Source organism: Arvicanthis niloticus, chromosome 8 (genome assembly GCF_011762505.2).
Source record: "Arvicanthis niloticus isolate mArvNil1 chromosome 8, mArvNil1.pat.X, whole genome shotgun sequence".
NCBI lineage: Eukaryota > Metazoa > Chordata > Mammalia > Rodentia > Muridae > Arvicanthis > Arvicanthis niloticus.
Window position 1 is genome coordinate 86971987 of NC_047665.1, and position 27325 is coordinate 86999311.

Genomic DNA, 27325 nt, shown 5'->3' on the forward strand with positions numbered 1-27325 from the left:
AACTCCACACACGCTACCAACTGAGAAAGCTGAACTGAGAAAGCTGTTCAAGGAAGCTGTGTGGTGGGGCTTGGGCTACTGTGTTTAAAAGGGGGTGGTAGTGGTGGGAGCCTCAAGCCTGGGTGACTCGGTGCCGCGATGCCCTGGTATGGGCCGGCAGAAGCCTGGGCAATGCAGGTTGCAGGCTCTTCGCCTACCGACCTCACTTTTCCGCCCGACCCTGCAGCCCTCCTCTGCGTTTCCGCCCTCACCTCGGACATCCAATCGTAGAGGCCTCATCGGTTCCGCTCGCCGCTCCAACAAATCACGACTAAAACAATCCCTCGCCATCAACATTCAGAGCGCCGCCGTTCTTGTACAATGACCAATAGGACCGAAAGCTGGGCGGGACGGACTGCAGCCACAGCGCATGCGCATTTCAGGCAACCAATGGCAAAGCTGCGTGTAGGCGGTGGATTTCCAGCGGCTCCCTGCGGCAGTGGGGCGGGGTCCAGGGTCCCAAGCCTGAGAACTCCGGAAACGGTGAGTGAGGAGGGTCTCCTCTGGGAAGCTGCCAGGGAGAAGGCTGTGAACTTGCCAACATTAACACTTCCCCAGAGTAGGACGGGTGAGAGTGCACAGTGCAGTTATCGCCTGGGCCAGATGGGTAGGCAAGTTTTCGAGCAGTCGGTGGGGAGAGATGCAGCTTCTGCAAGTACAGACTACCTGGATTTCGTCTTCAAAGCTGAGCCTGGATCTTTGAGAAGATCCAGGAAGGAGGAAAGGATCTCTCCTAAAAGCCCGTGTCCCCAGGATGCCATCTTGACCATATGATCCACAACTATTAACTGTTTACTGTGTACCAAACACTTCCGAGCCTTGGAGGTAGCCACTGGTGTCTGCCTTCTTTCCTCGAGAGAAACCTGGCCCAGAGAGGAGACAGGTTCCGGCAGATCTACAGTCGCATAAATTATTAAGGCTGGTGGGCTCAAGGTTGGGTTTGCTGACCTATATACCTGCGAGTTCAACACTTGGGAGGCAGAGACCGGATTGCTGTGAGCTCTAGTCCAGCCTAGTCTCTATAGTAAAATGCTGCCTCGAAATAAAAAGTGTGTGTGTGTGTGTAAGTGTGTAAGAGAGAGAGAGAGAGAGAGAGAGAGAGAGAGAGAGAGAGAGAGAGAGAGATTGAGTATAGTGCATTATCCCTGCATTTAGAAGACTAAGGCAGAAGGATAACCACGAGTTGGAGGCCAGTGTGTGCTACAGTGTGAGTTCCAGGATAGCCTGGGCTATACTGTTAGACCAATATCAAAAACATAAAATAAAGGATGATGGATATTCTTATGCAAGCATAAGGACCGGAGTTTGAATCCCAGTACTCACATAAACTGGAGTTTGTCAGCAGGCATGTCACCCCAGCACTAGGGGATAGAGACAGGGACCTCGTTCCCAAGACAGCCCAGCCAAAACAGTGACCTTGGTTTTGTAAGACCTTGCCTCAAAAAATAGGATGAAGGAACAGGAGAGATGACTCAGGGTTAAATTCATCTTAACCCAGAGGATCCAGATTGAGTTTCTAGCACCCACATATGTTGGGACCCAAGCTCAAATCCCTGTTCAGGCGCCAAAATAATGTTGGGGTCCACACTAGACCCACGTTGGGGCAGCCAAAATAATGTTGGGGTCCACACTAGACCCACATTGGGGCAGCCAAAATAATATTGCGGCCCAGGCTCGAGTCCCTGTTCGGGCGCCAAAATAATGTTGGGGCCCAAGCTCGAGTCCCTGTTCGGGCGCCAAAATAATGTTGGGGTCCACACTAGTCCCACGTTGGGGCAGCCAAAATAAATGTTGCAGCCCAGGCAAAATGTTGAGGCCTGGGCTGACCCACGTTTGGGCAGCCACTGTATCCCGGCCCAAGCTGCTGCTCCGGTCTGCAGGTCGGGGTTCAGCAAGAGCGAGGGTGAGGGCAGATTCTACCTAATGTCTGATGTGTATGAATCTCTCTCTCTGGTCTGATGTCTGGTTCTGTCTTCTATAGTCTGATTCTAAGCCACGCCTCTAAGTTACACCTTTAATCATGCCCTTAGGTCTTGTCTCTAACTCTGATCTCTATACTTCTAAGTCATACTCTTAAGTAACACACCTTTAATCTCACACACCTTTAATCTCACACACCTTTAATCTCACGCACCTTTAATCTCAAGGTATCTAAACCAAGATTATGGGAGTGTGCTCAGCTGTTGTAGGCTATTGTAATCCAAGTCTCATGTCAGGGTATATGGCTCAAGATGGCCACAAAGCTGATAGCCGCTTTCTGCTAAAAGTCGGCCCCCAACGCACATATCAGCTCACAACCATATAGAACTTCAGTTTCAGGGGATCTTACTCTGTCTTGTGGCCTTTGTCAGTACCAGGCACATATGAGGTAGAACACAGACATGTGTAGGTACAGTGTTCACACATATTTAAAAGAATAAGGTGTAGCAGGGCGGTGGTGGCGCACGCCTTTAATCCCAGCACTTGGGAGGCAGAGGCAGGCATATCTCTGAAGTTGAGACCAGCCTGGTCTACAGAGTAAGTTCCAGGACAGCCAGGGCTACTCAGAGAAACCCTGTCTTTAAAAAGCACAAAAAGGTAGAAAGTAATAGAGGAAGGACCTAATGTCCACTTCTGGCCTCCATATATATGTACGGGAAGCAGACTTTCACACTCATGTACATACACATGTATACTGTGCATGTACACATGCATATATATGTACATATATGCCGACACACTCATAAACGATGCACACACCCATGCACCATACACATGCACATATCAAATGCACATACATGCCTACATATGTATACACTTGTATACACTATAATTTATGTACATACATACATATATCATGCACACATATGCCTGTACATACATTCATACAACATGAATATATACACTTACAACACGCACGCATTCTCACACACACACTATGTACATACACCATGCACACATATGCACCATGTTCACACTTTTTTGGGAGGTTTTGTAAAACAGGGTTTCTTTGTGTAATTCCAGGTGTTTTGGAACTCTCTCTAGACCAGGCTGGGCTTGAACTCTGAGATGCCCTTGCCTCTGCCTCCCGAGTGTTAGGATTAAAGGTGTGTTTGTGTAGGGTCTTGTCCCTTAAATGTGGGGACCCAGGTGAGCACCCCCCTAAGGAAGTCAGAGCAGCCCCTGTGTCTTACAGGGTGGATCTTGCACTGAAGAAAATGGACATGGTGAAGCTCATGACGTAATTAAGCTGCACATATTTTTCTTTGTTTGTGTGTACACGTATGTACTTATTTGCGCATGTGTGTACTTGTTCGTGTGTGGACGTGTGTATTTGATCATGTGTGCACACATGTACTTATGCAGCGTAAGTGGAGGGTGACTCAGCCGTTCTCTCCTTCTACTATGTGAGTTAAAGGGATTGAACCCAGGTTGTCACGTTTGGCCACCAGCCCCTTCACCTGCTGAACCATTTCACTGGCCCCACAGTAGTACTGCTTTTTGGCGGTCAGGGGATGATGCCCAGGACATAGTGCATGCAGGACACATGCTGGACTGCTCTCAACCTTTCCACCCGCAGTGGATTCTCATTGTGTCACATTTGGTTGTTGTTATCCCTGTCTAACTCAGGTCCTGCTGACCCAGTACCATGTGGAACCAGGTTGGAAGATCTTTGCATAGCAACCATCTAAGCATCTTTTATTCACCTGGGGAAATGGAGGACCAGAGAGGTTAAGTTCATTGCCTGAGGTCACACGAAAGTTCCAAGACTCACTGCCAGGTCTGTTGCATCAAGCCTGCCTCCCCTCAGGGACCTTGGTTTAGAGCAGATACCGATTGATTGGCTGATTGATGAACTGATTAAGACAGCATCTCACTGTGTGACCCAAGCTGGCCTTGAACTCACAGAGTTATCAGTGAAAGGCATCCATCACTGTGCCAGGCTTGAATTTTTGTTTATTATTATTCAAGGATTTTTATAAGGATGTGTGTAACACATGTGGAGGTCAAAGGACAGCTTTTTCAGTCAGTTCTCTCCTTCTGTTATGTGGGTATCAGGAAGAGAGCTCAGGTTGGCAGGCTTGGCAGCAAGCCCCTTTTACCCTTGAGCTCTCCTGACAGATCGGGACCTTATGTAGCCTAGCTGTCCTTCAGTACCTTATATATCCGAAGATAACCTTGATTTCCTGATCTTCCCGCCTCCCTCTGAAGTGCTCTCCTAACTGCACACCTCAGGGCAGCTTCTGAGACGGTTGGAAGATTATTGAAGGAGAACGTGCCTGTCGGTGCCTCCTGCTCTAGCAGTCAGGAGGCAGAGTCGGAGGCCTGTAAGACCAGCTCGAGCTAGACAGATGGACCGTGTGAGCCTCACTGACCTTCCAGAAACCAGCTAGGAGGCTTAGTCTGCTGGTTCTGTTGTACATCTGTAGTTACAGTTGCTTGGAGCGCTGAGGCAGATGGATTGCTTGAATGTAGGTATTGGAGACCAGTCTGGGATAAGTATAGTAAGATCTTGTTCAAACTAAATAAATATTTCCCAGGTGGTAGGTGACACATATCTCTTTATTTCTTCCTTCCTTCTTTTCTTCTTTCTTTCTTTTTGGTTTTTTGAGACAGGGTTTCTTTGCATAACCCTGGCTGTCATGGAACTTGACCAGGCTGGCCTCAAAACTCAGAGATCTGCCTGCCTTTGCCTCCCAACTGAGAATTGTTTCTAAAAAAGAAAACAAATAGGGCCTAGTTAGTTGACTCAGAGTCTGAGGTTGAGTGTGTGCCACTCTTCTAGAGAACTGGAATTTGGTTTAAGCCGGTCATGACTGCCTGTGACTGCGGCTCTGTGGGACTCAGGACCTCAGTGGATGCGCATGCTTCTTTAAGAAACAGTACAGTAGTGGCTTGGAGGCAAGCCTGGGCTACATGATGAGACTGTCTTAAAAAACAAAATGAAACCAAAATATTAAGATATGTTTGCTACCACTGAAAGTAGGGGTGGCTGGCAGATAAATCCTCCTGCCTGTCCTCAGCCAGCACAGTGAATGGTGACGAGCATGCCTCTGTGTGGGCGGAGAGCCACCTTGGAAGACAGCAAGGCAGATGGCACAGAAGCTCAGCCCCTGGTGCCCACAGGACACTTGATGGTGCTGCTGCACTGGCCTGGGCCTGAGGGCGGGGAGCCCTGGGTCACCTTCAGCCAGCCATCTCTGACTGCAGAGGAGGTCTGCATCCACATCGCACACAAAGTCGGTGAGTACACAGCCCCAGGGAGGGGCTGATGCTGTGTTTCACCATCGCTGAGCAAAAAGGAATAAGTGCAACGCAAGGGCCAGCTTAAGTCAGGGCCAATAGGGGCTGTTGTTCTGGGGGGTGAGGGGGAAGAGGGGGTGTTGGGCAGAGAGTGCTGCCGAGCCAGGACTATGATCCCAGAACATGGGAAGCTGAGGCAGGAGGATCCTCACAAGTTCTAGGCCACACTAATGACACAAGAAGACACTGCCTAGAATTCCCCAGTGAAGGGGCTGGAGAGATGGCTCAGTGGTAGGAGCACTGGCTGCTCTCCCAGAGGACCTGGGTTCAATTCCCAGCACCTACATAGTAGTTCACAACTCTCTGTAACTCCAATATCAGGGAGTCTGGCACTCTCACACAAACATAAATGCAGGTAAAATAAATGCAGTGCACATACATAAGTCTTAAGAAAAAATAGAATCCCCAGCAAGGGCCTGCCATTTGACCTAGTGGTATAGCTGCCACATAGAGTCCCCCAGTGAGGGGTTATGGTGTTTTCCAATCTGTGCAAAGTTCTGATTTCTGTCCTTTGTGTGTCCCCCAAAATCAAGTTACTAACACCATGAGGCCACATCTCCAGAGATTCCTCTCTCTCTCTCTCTCTCTCTCTCTCTCTCTCTCTCTGGTTTATTATTATTACTTTCTCTCTCTTTTTTATTGGATATTTTATGTATTTACATTTCAAATGTTATCCCCTTTCCCTGTTTGTAACGCGCGCCCCCAAAATCCCTTTTCGCCCGCGAATAAGGACAGGAGGCGTTAGTCGGGTTTACTGCCACGAGGAACTTTTTTACTGCTCCATACGATAAAGCGGAAAGACCCAAGAAACCGGAAGAGGGTCCCTTAAATACACCCTAGAGTGACGTATTCACTTCTGAATGGCTGTTCACTCACTACCCAATATTACGCCTCGGGATAGGCCAGTGGCTTGGCGCTCTTTCTGCCTAGCAGCTGCACAGAATGATTGTTTACTGCTGGGGAAACATGTGGCCAGCGCCATGTTGGAAAACGCACGTGTGCAGCCACTGAAACAGCAGCTCACTACACTTGTTTCCTTTCTGGAACCCCCCTCTCTCATCCCCTCTTCCCCTGCTTCTATGAGGGTGTTCCCCCTCCCACCCACTCCCGCCTCCCCGCCCTGGCATTCTCCTACACTGGGGCATTGAGCCTTCACTGGACCAAGGGCTTCTTCTCCCATTGATGCCCTACAAGGCCATCCCCTGCTACATATGAGAATGGAGCCATGGTTCCTCCATGTGTACTCTTTGGTTGGTGGTTTAGTCCCTGGGAGCTCGGGGGGAGGGGGGGTAGGAGGGGGTCTGGTTTGTTGATATTGTTTTTAGTTCAATAAAAGAGGATTCACTTGTGGCTGTGCTGGCTGAGGACAGGCAGGAATACTTTCCTCCTTGTCCCTCTGTAGCTTCCTTGGTCCTAATCACATGTCTGTGTTACCACCCTTAAATTCCATTAACACATGACTTTTGTGATACCGGCTTGTGAAGTGGGACATGGTCAAACCATCACAAGGAATGTGCTGGCAGCTGGACCGTGACAGCTCTCACCACCTTTCTGTTGTGTAGGCATGAACCACAGGGCCTGCACTTTATTGTAACTACGGACTTTTCCAGTCACACCCCAGTTCCCAAAATAACAATTCTGAGATTTACTTATTTATGAATAAATGCCCAGGCCATAAGTTGGGGCTTGTTCCCTGATTAGCTCATAATGTAACTAACCCCTTTATTCTATTCTGAGTGCCACATGGCTGGTCACCTCTTCTCAGTTTCAAGCATCAGACTTCCTTAGAGTTCAGGGCAAATCTCTTCCTACCTCTGACTCTCCCAGAGTTCCTTTCTCTCAACTGGAACTCCCACCTATTACTTCCTGCCTTTTGCTAAGAGGCCATCAGCTTTTGATTGACAGATGATGCTTCCACACAGTGCACAGAAGATTCTCTCTACACCTCAGAGAAAATAGTCTCCATACAGGCCCAGAGTATGTGCTCTGTTTAAGGAACCAAAAGACCTTCAGGCTGACAGGGGTATTGGTTCTAAGAACTGGAAAAAGAAACTAAAACTTGAAACTCGGGTATGAGATTGTCACTTGGCTGGCTGAACATGTGCCCGGCACTCAGAGAACCCTAGCTTATACCCCAGCATCACAAGAACCAGGTGTGATAAGGCATACCTGTCATCCCTGTACTCTGGGAAGTGTAGGCAGGGAAGCTCAGAAAGAAATCCATGGCTAGCCTCAGCTACATATGGACTTTGAGGCCAGCCTGAGCCCTGGGAGCCTTGTGTCAAACAAGAGGAACTGAAAGCAGGCATCAGAGTTGAAGCCAGGCTGGGGTGACTCAGTACTGAAGGGGCTGGGATTTCTCCACAGGCAACAGGGAGCCATGGAAGGCTTAAGCCAGAGAGTAAAGCATGTAAGAAAGCTGCTTTACAAGCGAGGCACCATATTTTATCAAGCCCTCCATGACGCTAACTTGTAGTAAGTTTGGAGAACAATTTGTGTTTCCCTGACAGATTGAAACCTTTTGTTTTTGTTATTTGTATGTTGAAACAGGGTCTCTCTATGGAGCCCTGGCTGGCCTGGAACTCACAGAAATCCACCTGCCTCTGCCTTCTGAGTGCTAGGATGTGCCCTGTGTTCAAAACAAAAAGCCTATTCTGTTTTGTTTTTGAGCTAGAGTTTCATATAGCTCAGGATGGCCTCCAGAGTTCTGGGATCACATGTCATTTAATCCAGTGCCGCTATGCAAGCCGAAAGGAAGCTGGGAAATGTAGTTCTGGGAAGCCTGCATGGTGGAAATGCTGAACTGCTTTATGTGTATGTCAGCGTTTGACAGCTCCTGCATGGGAGGGAACCTGGGACATGTGTGAGGAGTCCGTGGATTGTAGGAGCCACAGGACCTGCAGATGATGTGGCTTCTAACTTCCCCCTCCCATCCTCCCCTGTGTTCCAGGCATCACTCCACCCTGCTTGAATCTCTTTGCGCTCTACGATGCACAGGCCAAGGTCTGGCTGCCCCCAAACCACATTTTGGATACATCCCAAGATGTGAGCCTGAGGCTCTATTTTCGAATGAGGTGAGTAGAGAGCGTGTGTGAGAGAGTGTGTGTCTGTGTGCTTGGGTGTGGGTGTACATGTGTGTGTGCACACCCACCCATGTATCCATAAACCACAGCACCAGTGTGGAAGGAAATCCAGTCTGTCCACTGTGCCATGGTCTCTCAGATCAAGCACAGGTTGATCTTGGCAAGTACCTGTCCCCACTACCTCCTCCTGCCTCCGTTCATTCTGTCCCTCCTTGCAGGTTTTACTTCCGGAACTGGCATGGCATGAATCCCCATGAGCCAGCTGTATACCGATGTGGCTTCCCAGGGGCAGAGACTTCCTCAGACCGGGCCGAGCAAGGCGTACAGCTCTTGGACTCTGCCTCATTTGAATACCTTTTTGAGCAGGTATGAGCGGGGATGGGGAACTTAGACCATCTCAGGGCGACAAAGGGACAGTTAAGGACTCCCTTCCACTTCCAGCTCCACTTCAGCTGTAGGCTTCAGCTCATACATACCACCTGGGATCTTTTAGCTCTCTTTACCTAAAGAACTTGGGGTGAATGTGTTCTAGGATTGATTAGTAATGTCTGCCATGGTCTTACCCTCCTGCAGAGGTGGTATGTGTATCTTGGTCTTCTTAGGAAAATGCTTGTCTCTTCCTTCCCCACAAGGTGCCTAGAAGTAGGAAATTAGAGTTTGTTGACAACAGAGCAAAAACCTCTCCACACCTCTTTTTCTATCCATCCCTCTACCTCTCAGGGCAAGCATGAGTTCATGAACGATGTGGTGTCTCTGCGGGACCTGTCTAGTGAGGAAGAGATCCACCACTTTAAGAATGAGAGCCTGGGCATGGCCTTTCTGCACCTCTGCCACCTTGCTCTCTGCCGAGGTGTCCCCCTGGAGGAGATGGCCAGAGAGATCAGGTGACTGGAAATGGAGTGGGAACCAGGAGTAAGTGGGTGAAAGTCCCCATGCCCTGGGGTCCCAGAGTGGACCTCTCATGTTGCCTTCATTCATCCAGCAAACATGTATTGAGAGCCTACTGTGTACTAGTTCTAAGTGTTAGGACATAATGTCAGCTCTGTGAGTTTACGTTGTGAAGCAGATTGGGTCGTAAAGAAAGTACAAGCCCCGAGGCTGAGATGGCGCAGCAGATCTGACCTTTGCACAGGACCTGAGGTCAGGTCCAGTACTTCCATTGGGTGACTCACAACTGTCTATAGCTCCAGCTCCAGGGGCTGCAAAACCCTCTTGACTTTCACTGACACCCACACACGCATGGCGTACACAGAAGTCAAAATAAACAATGTAGAGTCTTAAAGAAATACAAATATTAAATGTAGAAAGACTAAGTAGGGAAGGGGGATTCTTGTTTGTTTCTCTCTGTAGCCCAGGCTGTCCTATAACTCTGTGTAGCCCATGCTGACCTCAGACTTACAGAGATCTGCCAAGTGCCAGGATTAAAGGTGTGTGCCACGACTGCTGGGCCTGTTTTGGTTTTGTAAAGATTTATTTATTTTATGTAGGAGTGCTCTCTCTGCGTGTACACCTTCCTGTATGCCAGAAGAGGGAATCAAATCGCATTATAGATGGCTGTGAACCATGTATGGGTACAGGGAATTGAACTCAGGACCTCTGGAAGAGCAGCCATCTCTCCAACCGCTTTATTGTATTTTAAAAACATTATTTCAAACTGAGTGTAGTGTTTATTCATTTCATGTATATGGCTCTATCTGCATGCATACTTGTGTGCCAGAAGAGGGCATGAGATTCCAGTACAGATGCTTGTGAGACACTGTGGTTGCTAGGAATTGAACTGAGGACCTCTGGAAGAACAGACCAGTTAACAGACCTCTTAAGGCCATCTCTCTAGCCCCTTGTACACACATTGAATCCCAACTCCCCGGAGGCAGAGGCAGGTAGATCTCTGTGAGGTCAAGGCCAGCCTGGTCTACACGATGAGTTATAGGACAATGAGGGTTACATAGAGACTGTGTTTCAAAAAGAAAAGAAAGAATTAATCCCGTAAGAGCCAATCCTACAGAAGTGGGGTTCCCTGTCGGTGCAGACTTCTGGAAGGCACTGTGGGGACTCAAATCTTCAAATCCTAGGCAATTTCTGGAAGCTCAGGAAGGGTCTGTCTCTGGCCAAGCATGTGGCACAGACCTGTAATCACAGCAACCAGTACAGTATGCTGAGATGAGAGAGTTGCAAGTCGTGGGCTAGCCTGGGCTACAGTGTATATGACCTAGTCCCCCCAACTCTAAAATTAGCTAAGAGTAGTTGGTTAGACCTGTAATTATAACACATGGGAGGTAGAGCCAGGAGAATCAGAAGTTCAAAGTCAGTGTCACCTACACAGCAGCTTCAAGAACAGTCTGGGCTACGTGAGACCTTATCCCCAAAACAGAAGACAAAAAATTAGGGCGAGATGTGGTAGTGTGCACCTGTAATTCTTACACCCAGCACATAGAACTAGGAAAATCTCTTCAAGTTTGAGGTCATTTTAGGCTACATAGTTAGTTTTAAGCTAGCCTGGGCTAAATTATATACTATAAAAACCAAGACAAGGAGCTAGAGAGATGGCTGATTGCTTCTGAGCACTGGCTGCTCTTGCAGGGGACCTGAGTTCAGTTCCCAGCACCCACATGTCAGCTCACAACCAGTTCCAAGGGATCTGGTGCTGTCTTCTTGTCATTACGGATACATGTATGTGTGCAGGCTCATGTGCACACATGCACACACAGAGAGAAAAATAAAAATGAAATTAAAAACTTTGAGACAGTTTCACGATTATAGACTTTCACTATACAGTGCTGGGGTTCACTATACAGTGCTGGGGTTCACTATACAGTGCTGGGGTCAAGGCAGAAGCCCTGGTACTTTGGATTGGGGTCTTCACTTCCACATTCATGACGTAGGCCTTATTGTCTGCATTAGGCAGCAGGGAGGCTAAGCCACTCACCATGTCACATGTCACCCAGCCTGTCTAGCTGCACCTGCTCCTGACCTGTCCCCCTTGTCACCTTTCCAGCTTCCAGAACTGCATCCCTCACTCCTTCCGCCAGCACATCCGCCAGCACAATGTGCTTACGCGCCTGCGTCTCCGCAGAGTTTTCCGCCGCTTCCTGCGGGCTTTCCGGCCTGGCCACCTCTCCCAGCAGGTTGTGATGGTCAAGTACTTGGCCACCCTGGAGCGGCTGGCTCCTCGCTTTGGCTCAGAGCGCATACCTGTGTGTCATCTGGAGGTCCTGGCCCAGCCTGAGAGGGACTCCTGCTACATCCAGAACAGTGGGCAGACCACTGGGGACCCAGGCCCAGAGCTGGCTTCCGGGCCCCCCACCCACGAGGTACTGGTGACAGGCACCGGAGGTATCCAGTGGCGTCTACTGCAGACCCAGGTGAGCAGTCCCCATAGCTGTAGCCTCTCGGGGCAGCTGCCTCACTTGAGTTACCCTGGCTTTCTACCTGGCTTTTAGAGGCCTGTCAGTCTGTTCTGTTTCTGTCCCTTTGATTTTTGTCCCTCCATTTATTTGTGGGAGTGGGCACTGGTGTCCCTGAGTGTCCATGTGGAAATAAGATACGGAGCCTGGGGAAGCTGGTTCCTCTCCTTCAACCATGTGAGCTCTCGGGAGCTCACCCAGGTCATCGGGCCTTGGAGTCAAGCACCTTTACCTGTGAGCCATCTCACTGGCCCTTGAGGGGTATTTCTTATTTATTTATTTATTTATTTATTTATTGGTTTTCTTGAAACAGGGTTTCTCTGTATAGCCCTGGCTGTCCTGGAACTCTGGCCTCAGACCCACAGACACTGGCTGCCTCTGCCTCCCCTGCTAAGATCAAAAGCATGTGTGTGTGTGTGTGTGTGTGTGTGTGTGTGTGTGTGTGTGTGTGTGCAAGCGTGCGCACGCGCACACACGAACCACCGCTGCCCAGCTGAGGGGTTTTTATTCTTATCTTTTGAGTTAGGGTCTTATTCTGTACTGTGCCAGCTGACCTGGAGCTGTACTGTAGCCCAGGCTGACCCTGAACTCATGCCACTCCCCCGACAGCTTTCCGAGAGAGTTTTGGAGCTAGCGGCTTGAGCCCAGTTTCCTTCTGTTCTTTGAAGGGAAGTCAAACTATCCCTGCCCTGCTCTGTCTCTCCCCCTACCCCCTCCCCGTCCCCTCTTTGGTGTTTAGGAATCTGAGAGAAGTAACAGCAGAGGGAATCCTCAAGGCAGCCGCTCTGGGAAGAAACCCAAGGCCCCTGAGGCTGGAGAGCGCCTGGCAGAGAGTCCTCAGGAACTACCTTGGACCTACTTCTGTGACTTCCAGGACATTTCCCACGTGGTGTTAAAGGAGTGCCGCGTGCACATCCACCTTCAAGACAACAAGTGCTTGGTGGGACCCCTGGACAGTAGGCTGGTGGAGGAGGGCTGGGACGTGTCCTGCCGGGCTCCCTGACCATGTCCTCCTGGCCCCACAGTTGCTGTGCCTCTGTTCCCAGGCTGAGGCCCTGTCCTTTGTGGCCCTGGTCGATGGCTATTTCCGCTTGACTGCTGACTCCAGCCACTACCTGTGCCACGAGGTGGCACCCCCGAGGCTGGTGACTAGCATCCAGAACGGTGTCCATGGGCCTCTGATGTGAGTGATGGTGGCCCGAGGATGCTAGGGGTTGGCACTGCAGGAAGCTGAAGCTGGAATTCTAGGAGACAGTTACACATACACGGGGCACATGCACACAGGGGCTTCGTGCAGCCCACATAGTGTGTGTGTGCACCTGCACACAACTACCTTTACACCTAGGTACTGCCTCCAGGCCAGTTAACTGTGGCCACATCAGTGTGTCACTGTGTGTCTAGCTGTCTGGCCTCTGGATATGACACATTTACTCCCCTTTTATTATTGCTGTTGCCACCTCTAGGATGTCAAGGCCCTTACACTAGGTCGTTTTTTGTTACTATAATAAAATACCTGAACCTGGATGGACAAGGAGAAAAGAGGTTAGCCGAGGTTAGCCGAGGTGCTGCACAGTTCAATCCAAGCATGGCAGCTTGGACCGCATAGTGCAAACCTACTCAAAATTAAATTGTGAGGATTTTTTTTTAATTTAAAATTGTGTGTGTGTGTGTGTGTGTGTGTGTGTGTGTGTGTGCGTACTTGAGTGCAGATGCCCACAGAGGCCAGGGGCATCAGAGCCTCCTGAAGCTGGTATTACAGGTGGTTGTGAGCCTCCCGGTGTGAGTGCTGGGAACTGAACTTGGGTCCTCCTGAAGAGTAGTAAGCCCCTTTAGTGACTGGGCCATCTCTCCAGCTTTTAAAATTAAAATGTAAAAACATGTCTACGGGAAATGACTCTGGATAAAGTGCTTGCCTTCTAGTGTGAGGCTCTATCTGTATCTGACCTCTAAAAGACACATGGCTCAGCTGTGTGGAGTCCCAGCATTCCTGCGGTGCCGTGGTAGACAGAGATGGACCCTTTGGAGACTGATGCTCTCCTGCATACATGGCGGCCAGCAATAGATCCCTGCCTCTAACAGCAGACAAGGACTGATAGTTGAGATTATCCTCTGACATGAGTACAGTGTCTTGCACACATACATTCTCACACATGCACAGATGTAGTAATGAATCTAGCTCACTGTAGCAAGCTGTAGTGCTTTCTAGTGTGTGAAGCCATTGGTTCAATCCCCAGCACTGCATGGACTGGGCATGGTGGTATATGCAGGTATTCCCAGCACGTGGGTAGTGGGCACAGGACCACTTACAGGAGTCAGTTCTCTCCTACCATCTTGGTGCTGGGGATCAAACTTGGGTCATCACACTTGACAGCTAGCACCTGTACCTACTGAGTCATCTTGCTGGCCTTTTGTTTTGTTTTTGAGACTGTTTCATTTGGCCCGGATTAGGCTCCAATATAGCTGAGGGTGACCTTGAACTCCACATCCTCCTGCCTCTACCTCCCCATGCTAGGACTAGAGACATGGGGCTTACCTTTTTTTTTTTTTTTAAAGTTTTGTTGTCGTTGTTGTAATTTTATGTGTACCATTTTTTTGTTTGTTTTGTTGCTTGTATATACGTCTGCACCACATGCATATCTGCTACCCACAAAGGCTGGGAGCCACAGAACAGTCGTGGGGGCCCTTCTAGGTGCTGGAAATCAAACCGGTATCCTCTGGAAGAGGAGCAAGTGCTCTTAGCCTCTGAGCTGTCTCTGCAGCCCATCATGTCTAACCCCTTATCACATGAGCCTTAGAGGGGACAGATCACATCGAAACGGTGTCCCCCACATAGCCCTGTGACCTAGGGTGACAAATGGCAGCTATGATCTGTATTTTGGGGACATGTGACTATCTACTGTAAATCACTCTGTCCCTTAGTGGCTGTGTCTGGGTGTGACCCATGTGACACCAGACAGCTGTTTTCCTGCCTCAGCGTCTGTCACATTGTCTGTGGCTGTGTTTGATGTTAGGGACACTCATCTGACTCTCTATGGCAGCAGTCATATCATATATACAGATGTATGGACTTACTGTCAGCGGTTCTGAAGGTTTTTACACACTTATTTACTTATGCCATAGTGTATGTGGGAAAGTCAGCCGGCAACCTGCAAGAGGCAGGTCTCTCCTCCTGTCACATGAGTCCTGGATGCTCAACTCAGGTCGTCAGGCTCTTAGCAAGTACCTTTCCTCACTGAGCATTTTACAGGCTCGCTGAAGGTTTCTTATTCGTGTGCATGCTCACACATAAGGTGGCCAGAGGTTGCCCTTCATGTCTTCTTCTGTCATTCTCCATTGGTTTCTTTTTATTTTTCGTGTGTGTGTGTGTGTGTGTGTGTGTGTGTGTGTGTGATGTATGTATGTATGTATGTATGTATGTATGTATGTATCTGTCTATCTGTCTATCTGTCTATCTATCTGTGTGAGTGTATGCCACGTGAATGCTGTTGCCCAAGGAGCCCAGAACAGGCATGGAACTCCCTGGAAATGGAGTTCCGGGTGGTTTGAGGTACCTGATATGGGTGCTAAGAATCGAACTCTGGTCCTCTATAAGGACGGGAAATGCTGTCTATCACTGAGTGGCCTCTACAGCCCCTCCACTTTATATTTTGAGACAGGGACTCTCATTGGTTGGCCAGACTAGCTGAGCTGTAGCCTCAGGGTCAGGATTGCAGGTGCATGCTACCACTCCCAGATTCCCATGTGGGTGCTGGGTATCTGAACCCAGATCTTCCAAGGTCCCCATCCACTCTACTTCTTTTTGAAACATAATTATATCATGTAGCCCAGGCTGGACTTGAACTCTCAGTACTCCTGTGACCTCAGCCTCCTGAGTGCTGGAGTTGCATGTGTGTACTACCACACTTCCTTTGTCTGACTTGTGTCCCAGCTGGTATGTGTATCTCCGGGCAGGTCTCCTGGGACATTGTCTGGCATGATTCCCACAGTGACTACCAGAGGCTTGATGGTGCCCCTGTCCTCTTCTCCAGGGATCCATTTGTACAGGCCAAGCTGTGGCCAGAGGATGGCCTCTACCTGATTCAGTGGAGCACCAGCCACCTGCACCGCCTGATCCTTACTGTGGCCCATCGAAACCCGGTGGGCCTGGGGCCAGGGTAGAGGGCTAGGGAGGTACACCCTTCACGGGCAGGATCTAAGCCCCGCCTGCCCGCTGCTCACATCTACATCCCCATCTCCCCAGGCTCCCAGGAATGGCCCTAGGGGCCTGCGCCTCCGAAAGTTCCCCATCACCCAGCAGCCTGGAGCCTTTGTGCTAGATGGCTGGGACCGCTCCTTTGACAACTTGGGGGACCTTCGGCTCGCCTTGCAAGGCTGCTCATTGCGGGCTGGTGATGACAGTTTTCCCTTGCACCACTGCTGCCTGCCCCGGCCAAGAGGTGAGTGGGAGGATGAAAGGCACTGGGTAGGGATGACTCTGTGCTCTGAAGCCAGCCCACAAGGGCGATGTCCACTTCTATGCCTAGAAATCTCCAACCTTGTCATCATGCGGGGATCTAGGGCCCACACCCAGCCGCTCAACCTCAGTCAGCTCAGCTTCCACAGGGTTCACCAGGATGAAATCACCCAGGTGGGTGTTCTGTGGCAGGGCATGCAGGCCTGGGGGGGGTGGGCGGGGGGCACCTGCTATCCAGTGCCACCCACACTGCATTCTGTACCACTTCTTACAGCTCTCCCACTTGGGCCAAGGCACAAGAACCAATGTGTATGAGGGCCTGCTAAGAGTGGGGGGCCCCGATGAGGGCAAAGCGGACAGTGGATGTCCCCCTGAGCCTGGTGGGGGCAGTGGGCAGCAGCTTCGAGTGGTGCTCAAAGTCCTTGACCCCAGTCACCATGATATCGCCTTGGTAAGTGTGCAAGGCTGACCCTGGGGTATCTGGAGAGGACAATTGGGAGGGATGGGGTGGGTTTGCAGACCTGACCTGCCCTGTCTCCACAGGCCTTCTATGAGACTGCTAGCCTCATGAGCCAGGTGTCACACATGCACCTGGCTTTCCTGCATGGTGTTTGCGTGCGTGGCTCAGAGAGTGAGTGCACCCCTTCCACAGCTGGGTTTGCATGCCCTTCCCCCCTCCTCAGCTCATCATTTTTTTTTTTTTTAAATGGCACTGGAGATGGAACCCAGGTTTTCAGCATAGGGTAAACACTCAAACCATGAGTGACACCCCAAAGCCCCTTACTATGGTGTTCCAAGCAGGGGCTCCTCCCGGCTACATCCCCAGACCCTCACTGGGGACTCTGCCTCTAAGCCACACCCCAGTCAATTGACCATCAGTCTCTCCAGTAGCCCTGAGACCAGCCTTTGACCTATAGCACGTGCCCACTCCTCACCGAATACCAGCCCTCGGCTCACACCTTAACCCTGAACCATACTCTGACCCTCCCTCTTACCCTGACTCCTTGCTCTACCTACTCTGCCCTGTGTGTTCCATCTGAGTCTCCATTCTTCCCAGAATTCCTTCTTGCATACACCATACATCCTCTAATCTCTTAGGCACAGTGGCCCCAGGCAGGTCCCAGCCCTGTCGTATCCTCAGTCACCCTGTGTGTCCGCCCTGCTTAGTTAGATCTCTGTTTCTCTCTGCCTGTCCTCCAAGCTTCTTGCGCAGGCTGACCCCGGTGTCAGCATCCTGTGTATGCCTCTTGATCCTGTATTCCAACCTGTGCCTGGCCCACTCCTCTACCTCGATGTCACCTCTGCCCCCTGCTACACATCAGCTCGCCCCCACCCACTCCACCCCACACACAATCCTTTCCAGTTCCTACGCTCCATCTTGTCCTTCCTCCATGCCTAGAGTCCCCATTCCACTTCTGCCTGTGCTTCTCTCTCTGTTTTCAAAGTACCACCCCCATCCAAACTCAGCTCACCTCCACCATCTGCCCTGGTCCTGGAGAGAGCCAGGTGGCTGCCTGTCTAGCATCTAGCAGTTGTATCTTTGCAGATATCATTGTGACAGAATTCGTAGAACATGGTCCCCTGGATGTCTGGTTACGGCGACAGAGGGGCCGAGTGCCCATGACCTGGAAGATGGCTGTGGCTCAGCAGCTGGCCAGCGCCCTCAGCTACCTGGTACGTGGACCTGAGGGGACACTTATCCTGCAGAGAATGGAATACAGGTGAAGCCAGGAATGGTGACATGGCGACACATACCTGCCAGCACAGCACTCAGGAGTCGAGGCAGGAAGATTCGGAATTTAGTTATTCTCAGTTATATAGTGAGTTTGGGAATAGCCTGGGCTATACAATACCCTGGGCTATACAATACCCTGTTGCAAGCATTAAAATGGGGTCTGGGGCTGTAGCTAAGTTGTTAGAGCACCTGCCGAGCATGGACAAAGCCTGGAGTCCATCCCCAGCTCTGTATACACAGGGTGTGATGTATACCTACAACCTTAGCACTGGAGAAGTGGAGGCAGGAGGGTCTAGATCAAGGCTATCCTCTACAGGAGGATCTAGATCAGGGCCATCCCTTACTAAGTAGTAGGGTTTTTTTTTGGGGGGGGGTGTATGTGTCTGTCTGTCTGTCTGTCTGCGGGCACACATGAGTCAGACCCTGGATGTCTTCCTCAGTACTGACTTGACTTCTTCAGATAGCTAGACTAACTAGCCTGTGGGTCCTGGGAGTGCTCCTGTCTCCACCTTCTCAGCTCTGGGAGTACAGATGCTGCCACATCTGGCCTAACACACAGGTGCTGAGGCTTGGACTTGGTCTTCACACTTGGATAGCAATCACTTTACTCACTGAGTCACACCCTCAGCCCTATATAGCAAGTTTCAGGACAGCCTGGGCCACATGGGACCTTTTTTCAAAATAACAAAAGTATGTAGTGTGTTTAGACCAGTGCAGACTCTCCTGTTACTGTAGGTGTCTTCCTGTCACAACACATCTTTTTCACATATAAATGCCATGAAAATCATGTAAAATTTTATTACTTTTGGGGGGGGTTGTTTTTGTTTTTTGTTTTTTGTTTTGTTTTGTTTTTCGAGACAGGGTTTCTCTGTGTAGTCCTGGCTATCCTGGAACTCACTCTGTAGACCAGGCTGGCCTCGAACTCAGAAATCCACCTGCCTCTGCCTCCCGAGTGCTGGGATTAAAGGCGTGTGCCACCACTGCCCGGCATTTGTTTTGTTTTTTGAGGCATGGTCTCACTGTATCGTTTTGACTGGCCTGGGACTTGCTATGTAGACCAAGCTGTCCTTGAACTCCCAGAGATCTACTTGCCTCTGCCTCTGGAGTGTTGAGGTATCACCATGCCTGGCTAATTACATTTGTTCTGAGACAAGGTCTCACATCTAGCCTACGCTGGCTTCAAATGCATATGTAACCAAGACTGGCTTTGGACTCCTGATATCCCTGCCTCTACCTCTGGAGAGGACAGGAGCACACTCATTCCTGACGAGTGTCACTTTGATCATGGCTCAGTCTGAAGGCAGCCTGTGTTTAAAGAGGGCTAACTCTACTAAAAACAGTAACACAATAGAAGCCTTAGGAATTGAGCAGGCGGATCTGGAGAGAGAGCGACAAATGCTTGCTGTACTGCCGTGAGTCATATCCCTTGGCCACACTAAAAGCCTGTATCCCTAGCACTGGAGAGGCAAAGACAGGAGGTTCCCTGCCTGGCTAGCTTCCCTAATCAGTGAGCTCCAGATTCAATGTGAGACCCTGCCTCAAAAAAATAAGGTGAGGAGACTCCTAGCATCCATCCCTAACCTCCACATGCATGCACACAAAGCAGTATGTAGCCTACACATAGCAGAACAAACTGAGGGTCAGATGGGTTGCTTGATGTGGTGGTAAGGCACAGTTACAGCTTGGGAATGAGGTAGAATCTGAAACAGATGGGTGGGGCTGGCCTCACCTGATGGAGAAGAGGAAGGGTTGCTGTGAGGAAATCTTGGGAAGATTATTTTCAAGTGTGTGAGCTGAAGCAGCCTGTGTACAGGAGTGTGCCTGTTTGGGGTCTACAGTGGGTCTTCTGGCTTGTTGTTCCTGGCCAAGAACCTTGGCTCCCAGTGTGACCTTGTCCTGAAAACCAGCACTGTCATTTGCCAGCTGTCATTTTTACATGGCTATCCCTCTGGGGAGGAGCCTTATAGGGTGGGGCTGGTGGGTGGGATCTGAGCCCAGTCATGGAAACCAAGCACTTTTCTCTCCTCTGCCACCCAAGGAGGACAAGAATCTGGTTCACGGGAACGTATGTGGGCGGAACATCCTGCTGGCCCGCCTGGGACTGGAGGAGGGTACCAACCCCTTCATCAAGCTAAGTGATCCTGGTGTGGGACAAGGTGCCCTCTCCAGGGAAGGTGAGTCCTGGAGTGGGGCTGGGCACAGGGATGGCCTTTCTCTGTCCTTTTCACTATTGCTGATCTGTGATCTATGCTCCTCAGAGCGGGTGGAACGCATCCCCTGGACAGCTCCTGAGTGCCTGTCTGGAGGGGCCAGTAGCTTGGGTACTGCCACGGACATGTGGGGCTTTGGTGCCACCCTTCTTGAGATCTGCTTTGATGGGGAGGCACCCCTGCAGGGTCGTGGTCCCTCCGAGGTATGTCCTGAGAATTTCTATGAGTGTGGGAGGATTCTCAGGTCTAAGTGGCTGAAAGGGGTTCATAAAGAAGTGTTCATCAAATGCAGAATCTGGCTCATGAGCCAGACCAGGAAGAGCTGCCTTGATTCCAGACACAGCTTTTGCTTGCCCAGCGGGCATTAAAGCAGCTGAGGTGAGAATGGGGAGGAAGCCAGGGTACTGGGAGTAGCTTGGTAGCTACCTGCTCCAACTCTGCAGAGCCAGTTCCTGACTCTATAGTCTTTGCCAAGCTTAAGCCACTTTCTCTGTAAAATGGGCATAAAGAGACCAGGTACTGGCCTGAGCTAACCCTGGTGTTTGCTGTGCCTTTGGGGGAAGATATGGGGTGGTATGGGGTGCTCACTTGCTGACGTTAACACCCCCACAGAAAGAGCGTTTCTACACAAAGAAACATCAGCTGCCTGAGCCCTCATGCCCAGAGCTGGCCACGCTCACCCGCCAGTGCCTGACCTATGAACCAGCACAGCGGCCCTCGTTTCGCACCATTTTGCGGGACCTCACAAGACTGCAGCCACAGAGTGAGCCAGGGCCCTGGGAGGTGACGGGTTCGGCCTGGGGGGTCCCTGCTGATGCAGGCGCTGTACATCTAAGGTCTCTCACTGGGGCTTGGTGCATGGTAGTTCCATATTCACTAAGGGTCTCTAGGTAAGACGGATGCTGGGTATCAGGCACCGGGCATGTGAAACTGTTTGGGGGAACAGCCAGGGTCTAACTGCAGGCTTTGGCTCTCCCAGATCTAGTGGGTACTTCGGCTGTGAACTCAGACTCACCAGCGTCAGACCCCACTGTTTTCCACAAGCGTTATTTGAAAAAAATCCGGGATTTGGGTGAGGTGAGGCCATGGCTGGAGAGGGGTGTAGGAGTGGGTAGCTGGGGTGTAGGATGGAGATGGAGGGGAGGGGCTTGAAGATTTGGAGGGAGAGCTGGGTTTGGAGCTTAGATGCTATGGAATGGAGCCTGCGGGGCTGGGGTGTATCTGGAGAGCTGTGGAAGTACCTGAAACCAAGGGTCAGGGCCACTCGGGAGCAATTTGGGGCTTAAGGAAGTCTTAAGAGTAGTTTTGAGGGCCAGGCATGATACTTTGTACTGACAATCAGGAGGCAGAGTCAAGTGATCTCTGAGTTTGAGGCCACTTTGGTCTGCATATCAGGTTCAAAGCTAGCTTGTGCTACATAGTGTGAGCCTCAAAATCAAAAGTATAGTTTTCAGACATGGGGGAGGTAAAGATTCCTCAGGTTTGAAAGAAGGCCTAGGGAATTGGAAAAATACCTAAGTAAGTCCAAGATTTTGTTCAACCTGGAGTCAGTAGGCCCTAGCAAGCTCTATGGCCTCGAATGACACTCCTGCCCTCTTCTGCAAGGGTCACTTTGGCAAGGTCAGCCTGTATTGCTACGATCCAAACAATGACGGCACTGGTGAGATGGTGGCCGTGAAAGCCCTGAAGGAGGGATGTGGTCCGCAGCTCCGCTCAGGCTGGCAGCGGGAGATCGAAATCCTGCGGACGCTGTACCATGAACACATTGTCAAGTACAAAGGCTGCTGTGAGGACCAAGGTGTGCACGGTAGCCCGCAGCAGAGCGAACAGTTGAAGATCTCTACACTAGGGTGGAGGCGGGAACCATCCTGGCCTGACCAATTAGAATTACTCACACTCCGTGGGGGTGTGGCTGGGCAGCCTTCTTCTCGGTTGGGGGTGTTACCTATGGGTTTAGGATGAACAGGAGCCCCGGCACAGCCACAGGGTTCCACGTGGGTCCATAGGACATTGACTTTTCTCCATACATGGGAGGGAGCTGTGCCGGGCTCAGGGCTCCAGGATCCAGACACTCCCACCCCTCCTGCAGCATCCCCTTTGGTCTCTGCCTCACAGGAGAGAAGTCTGTACACCTGGTCATGGAATACGTCCCTCTGGGCAGCCTCCGCGACTACCTGCCAAGGCACAGCGTAGGGCTGGCCCAGCTCCTGCTGTTTGCCCAGCAGATCTGCGAGGTGGGACGGCTGCGCCCCTCCTTCTAGAGCAGAACACTTCTGCTGCTGAGGATCTATTGGGTCTGATGGGCTCTATTCAGGTCCCTGTTCCTGTCCTTAGACTGGATTCCTTTCCCTCTCTTTTGTGTCCTGGTCACCTGGACACAGCCCCGTAGGCCTCACCCTTAACCCCTACAGTTTCCTTAGGACTGGACCCACTCACCTTTTTTAGCTCCTCCCATTGAACCCAGGGAGCCATTTCCTGCCCCCCCCCCCCCCCCCCCCCCCCCCCCCCCCCTGTTTAGCCTACCTCGCCTGGCCTAGTAGCTGCAAGCCCTATCTGAAATCCTGTAGAGGTCTACCTATTCCTAGAACCAGCCATCTCTGCTTGGTTCCACCACCTAGTCCCACCTCTCTGTCAGTCTCTGCCCAGCCTAGCTTGGCTCTGAAAGCCCCACCCCTAACCTTGCAGAGCAGAGGTTCTCAGCCTTCCGAACGCTGCGAGCCTTTAATACAGCTCCCATAACTGTATTATCGTGTTCTGGTAGCCCTCAGCCGTACAGTTATTTTCACTGCTACTTCATAACTTTAATTTTGCTACTGTTGTGAATCGCAATGCAAATATCTGATAAGCAGGATATCTGATACTCGATCTGATCCGTTGTGAAAGGCTCATTGGACCCCAGGGGTCACGTCGCACAGAGAACCAGTGTGGTGGTAGAGAGTTGCACATTCCTCCCTTTGACCCTACCCACAACTGTCCTTTACAACTCATCCGGCCAGCTAGCTTTGCCGCCTTAGCTCCAAGCCCTGCCCTGGCTCTTCCTTTTGCTTGCTCAGGCCAGGGTTGAGCCTGACTCGCTCTGCCCCACCCCAGGGCATGGCCTACTTGCATGCTCAGCGCTACATTCACCGAGACCTTGCTGCGCGCAACGTGCTGCTGGACAACGACAGGCTGGTCAAGATTGGAGACTTTGGCCTAGCCAAGGCTGTACCTGAAGGCCATGAGTACTACCGAGTGCGCGAGGACGGGGACAGCCCAGTGTTCTGGTGATGGCAGGAGCGGGCATTTTCTGATGGGGCAGAAGATAATCGGGCGGGACTTAGAGACGAGGGGGTGTGGCTAAAGCCCAATGGGCGGGGCTTGAGGATGAAAGGGACTTGACTGAAGCCCACTAAGCCAGTTTGACTTGGCTTAGTAGGTCTGTAACCCCTTAGGCTGTGTCCTGAAGGGTGAGGTCCCAACTGGAACTCAGGGATCCGTGAACTCCAAGTCCAGTCAGCTAGTCCTGAGCCTCCTCTGTTTCCAGGTATGCCCCAGAATGCCTGAAGGAGTGCAAATTTTACTATGCATCTGATGTCTGGTCCTTCGGGGTAACCCTGTATGAGCTGTTGACATACTGTGACTCTACGCAGAGTCCCCCCTCGGTGAGTGACAGACGCCCAACTCTACCCTTGTGTTTGCTAGGGAGTTTTTCTAGAAAAGCAGACATTTAAAGTTCAGCCCCCAACACTTCAGGCTCTTGGGGGGGGGGGGGGCGTTTTAAGACAGGATTTTTCTGTGTTGCCCTGGCTGTCCTAGAACTCACTCTGTAGGCCAGGCTGGCCTCCAACTCAAGAGATCTACCCGTCTCTGCTGGGCATTAAAGTATTGGGGTTAAAGGCGTGTGCCACCACCATCACCATCTTCACTAGCCTGTTTGCCCAGCCCTGCCTGACTTGGCAATGTGGGGAGCTGTTTTGTTTCCGTGGAGTTTATTTGAAGGTTCTTTCCCACCCATTTCTTGTGTGTTGGTATGTGTGCACCATGTGCTGCATCACACATGGGAGGTGGGGCTAGGGTGGCACTAGATGTATGAAGTGAGGACATGAGCACTTCAGAAACAGCCAGTTGTGAGCTGCTATGGGGTGCTGGGAATTGAATGCAGTTCTCTGCAAAAGCAACAAATACTCTCCAGCCACCGAGCCTGCTCCCCCTGCAGGGGAGTTTATAACTCAAACACTCAAAATGCACACAGGCAGAAATGCCGGTATTTATTGTGCTGTGTTCAGACCCCATGTGAGTGAGACCTCTGGTGTTGCCAGGAGTCAGTGTCTCCAGCTTCATCCCACATTCACTGTGTGGTGTCTGAAGCTCGCTGCTCTGCACACAGTGACCCATCCTGCTGTCACTTGACATCCCTCAGCCACAGAGACCAAGGGAGCCTCTCTTTCTGCTCTAAATTCCTGTGACTTTTTTTTGTTTGTTTGTTTTTTCGAGATAGGGTTTCTCTGTGTAGCCCTGGCTGTCCTGGAACTCACTCTGTAGACCAGGCTGGCCTCGAACTCAGAAATCTGCCTGCCTCTGCCTCCCAAGTGCTGGGATTAAAGGCGTGTGCCACCACTGCCCGGCTTCTGTGACTTTTTCTGATGGGCCCAACCAGTTCATGTGTCCATTTCACAGTGAATCACTGAAAGGCTTTGGGCCACAGTGGTTGGTGAGCCGAGAGCTAGGGGGAGGAGCTAGGAGAACATTAGCCCCAAAGACAGCATTTTTCCTCGGCTCTGCAGGTCAAGGCAGGAGAATCCCTTGAGCCTAACAGTTGAAGACCAGCCTGCAGCAAGATCATTATCTCAGGAGATTTTAAAGTGGGCTAGAGCTGAGACTCTGTGGGTTGAGCACTGGCTAGCATGAATGAAGCCCTGGGTTCATCCCCAGCCTAGCATAAAATGGGCATGCCCACCTAAGACCCTGTCTCAAAACAGTGTCAGGGCTGGGGACATGGCTCAGTAGTTAAGCACTTGCTTTGCAAGCATGAGGACATGTTTAAATCCTCAAAACTCACTTGAATATCAGATAGGCGTGTTGACCTGCTTTAAATCCTGCCTAGGAAGGAAGAGATGGGATTCCTACAGCAAGCTTTCTAGCCAGACTAGTCAAATCAGGGAGCTCTGGGTTTGATTGAGAGGCCTTGCCTCAGTGGATAAGGTGGAAGATAAGATCTGGCATGATTCCTGAACTCAAGCTCATAGCTCCATAGTAATGTATGTGCTAGAGCACACGGCCCACACACGTGCCCACACACATGCAGGCATGTATGCACATGATCTGGGCATGGCTGTATGAGTCTGTAACATACAATCCCAGAACTGTGGGAGGGAGACAGAATCTAGACCCTGTCTCAAAGGACTAAGACAGACAGGGATGGAGTGGGGCATCTTTGTCATCCTCCTGCCTTTCATGCATGTGCGTGTGCACACATACACACACTAGGAAGCACTCATGGGTCACTGGTTCACAGCTTGTGCAAATAGTTGCTGTCAATTGTGCTTTAGAAATTCCTTGAGCTCATCGGCCTCACCCAGGGCCAGATGGCTGTTCTGAGGCTCACAGAGTTGCTGGAACGAGGAGAGAGGCTGCCTCGGCCTGACAGATGCCCCTGTGAGGTGAGTCCACCGACAGGTGTTCCCCATTCCCACCCTCAAGACACAAGGTGAATGGCCCCACAGCCCCCTTTCTCCCGCAGATCTATCACCTCATGAAGAACTGCTGGGAGTCAGAGGCCTCCTGCCGCCCCACCTTCCAGAATCTTGTACCCATCCTCAAAACAGCACAGGAGAAGTACCAAGGCCAGGTGCCTTCAGTGTTCAGCGTGTGCTGACAGTCAAAGGCATGCGGGGCCCCACACAGAGGCCTCCACACAGCCTATACTGTACTGTGCCTTGAAACCCCACCTGTGAACTAAGTTTCCTTCCTTGGTCCTGAGCCTGGCTGTGACCTGAACAGACCTTGGATGTGCAAAGGGGCCAGCTGGGATTCCTGAGTTTTTTCATTTTGGGCCCATCCATCTTTTCAAAGTTGAGACCCACTGTCTTTTTTTAGCTGGGAAGAAACTGTTTGCTTTGCTGGAGGCCCGAGGACTTTGGGGGTCCATCTTCAGCAAGGTAGCCTAGCAAGATGTGTAGATAGAATGAGACTTCAAAAGAAGCTGTAACATTTCTGATCACCCTGAAACCAGCAGCCGTGCTGAATTATGCCGGGGAGAGCCTGTGTTCAGCATGGGTTCCTTAGTTGGCTAAGCCATCAACTAGATCAGTTCCTGGTATACAGAAGGCACTCAGTAGCTTCTTGTTAGAGGCTTGGTCAGTGAAAGACAAACAGAAGTGCTTGCCTTGCGAGCAAGCACAAGGCTGTGAGTTCAATTCCCAGAACTCATGTTAGCTCTGTATGCGGGGGACATGCTTGTCACCTCAGTCCTGGGGAAGTGGAGATGGGCAGCTTTGTGGGGCTCACTGGCAAGAGTCCTAGTCTATTCAGTGACACTCAGGCCAACTAGAATCCCTGCTTCAAAAGAGAATGCTGCAGCAGTGCCTTGGAAGATCCCCGGAGTTGTCCTCTGACTTCTGCACGCGTGTGTGCACACACGCCTGCACATAAATTTGAATACATACACAGGAAGGCCATTTGTCACATACGTAGGACTCTGCCAATTTTACCCTTCCCTTCCTGTGTAACCTCAGGAAAATGTCTTGACCTCTCTGGGCCTCACATCTCAGCTATGGGGATGGTCAGGCTTTCTACCTCATAGGGCTGATGATGAGTGGCATTTAAATTGCTTTGGAGAGACACAGATAAGAGTTTAATAAAGTTTATGTTTATTGCTGTTCTGGTGTTTTCCTGAATTTTGGATGAAGGGGTGAGATTCAGATCGGTTCTAGGAACACGGGCATTTGTGAGAGTCAGGAAAATAATTCTCTCTCCAAGGATTTCTAAAGACTTCACATAGGCCGGCCATGGGGCTGCCATGTTCTTAATCCCACCAGGCAGCGATGGGCAGGGGGAGAGGCTCAGAGATAGAGCTCATAGCACATCGTGCAAGGCCCTTGATTCCATCCCAAGGATCATAAGTGAATTAAAACATCAAT

The 27325-nt window shown here is 50.8% G+C and overlaps 1 protein-coding gene across 1 annotated transcript; it reads left to right on the forward strand.

The window, feature by feature from the left end:
- Positions 1-400: 400 nt before the first annotated feature.
- Tyk2 (tyrosine kinase 2) lies at positions 401-27063 on the forward strand. The gene is made up of 25 exons (XM_034510094.2): positions 401-522; positions 3649-3799; positions 5043-5262; positions 8273-8396; positions 8624-8771; positions 9126-9289; positions 11401-11767; positions 12549-12749; positions 12835-12992; positions 15838-15946; positions 16050-16245; positions 16333-16436; positions 16537-16713; positions 16806-16893; positions 17809-17936; positions 20036-20171; positions 20256-20410; positions 20820-20970; positions 21187-21284; positions 21813-22005; positions 22323-22441; positions 23298-23470; positions 23731-23848; positions 25736-25846; positions 25927-27063. The coding sequence occupies exons 3-25, from the start codon at positions 5055-5057 to the stop codon at positions 26059-26061; spliced, it is 3561 nt and encodes a 1186-aa protein (XP_034365985.1). The 5' UTR covers positions 401-522; positions 3649-3799; positions 5043-5054; the 3' UTR covers positions 26062-27063.
- The last annotated feature ends 262 nt before the right edge of the window (positions 27064-27325 follow it).

Excerpts from the sequence above, each read along its gene's own strand:
- Tyk2 (XM_034510094.2), top strand. The coding sequence starts at position 5,055 with ATGGTGACGAGCATGCCTCTGTGTGGGCGGAGAGCCACCTTGGAAGAC. Across the intron at positions 12,993-15,837 it reads GGTGTCCATGGGCCTCTGAT|GGATCCATTTGTACAGGCCA; the intron begins GTGAGTGATGGT and ends CCTCTTCTCCAG. Across the intron at positions 16,894-17,808 it reads TTGCGTGCGTGGCTCAGAGA|ATATCATTGTGACAGAATTC; the intron begins GTGAGTGCACCC and ends GTATCTTTGCAG.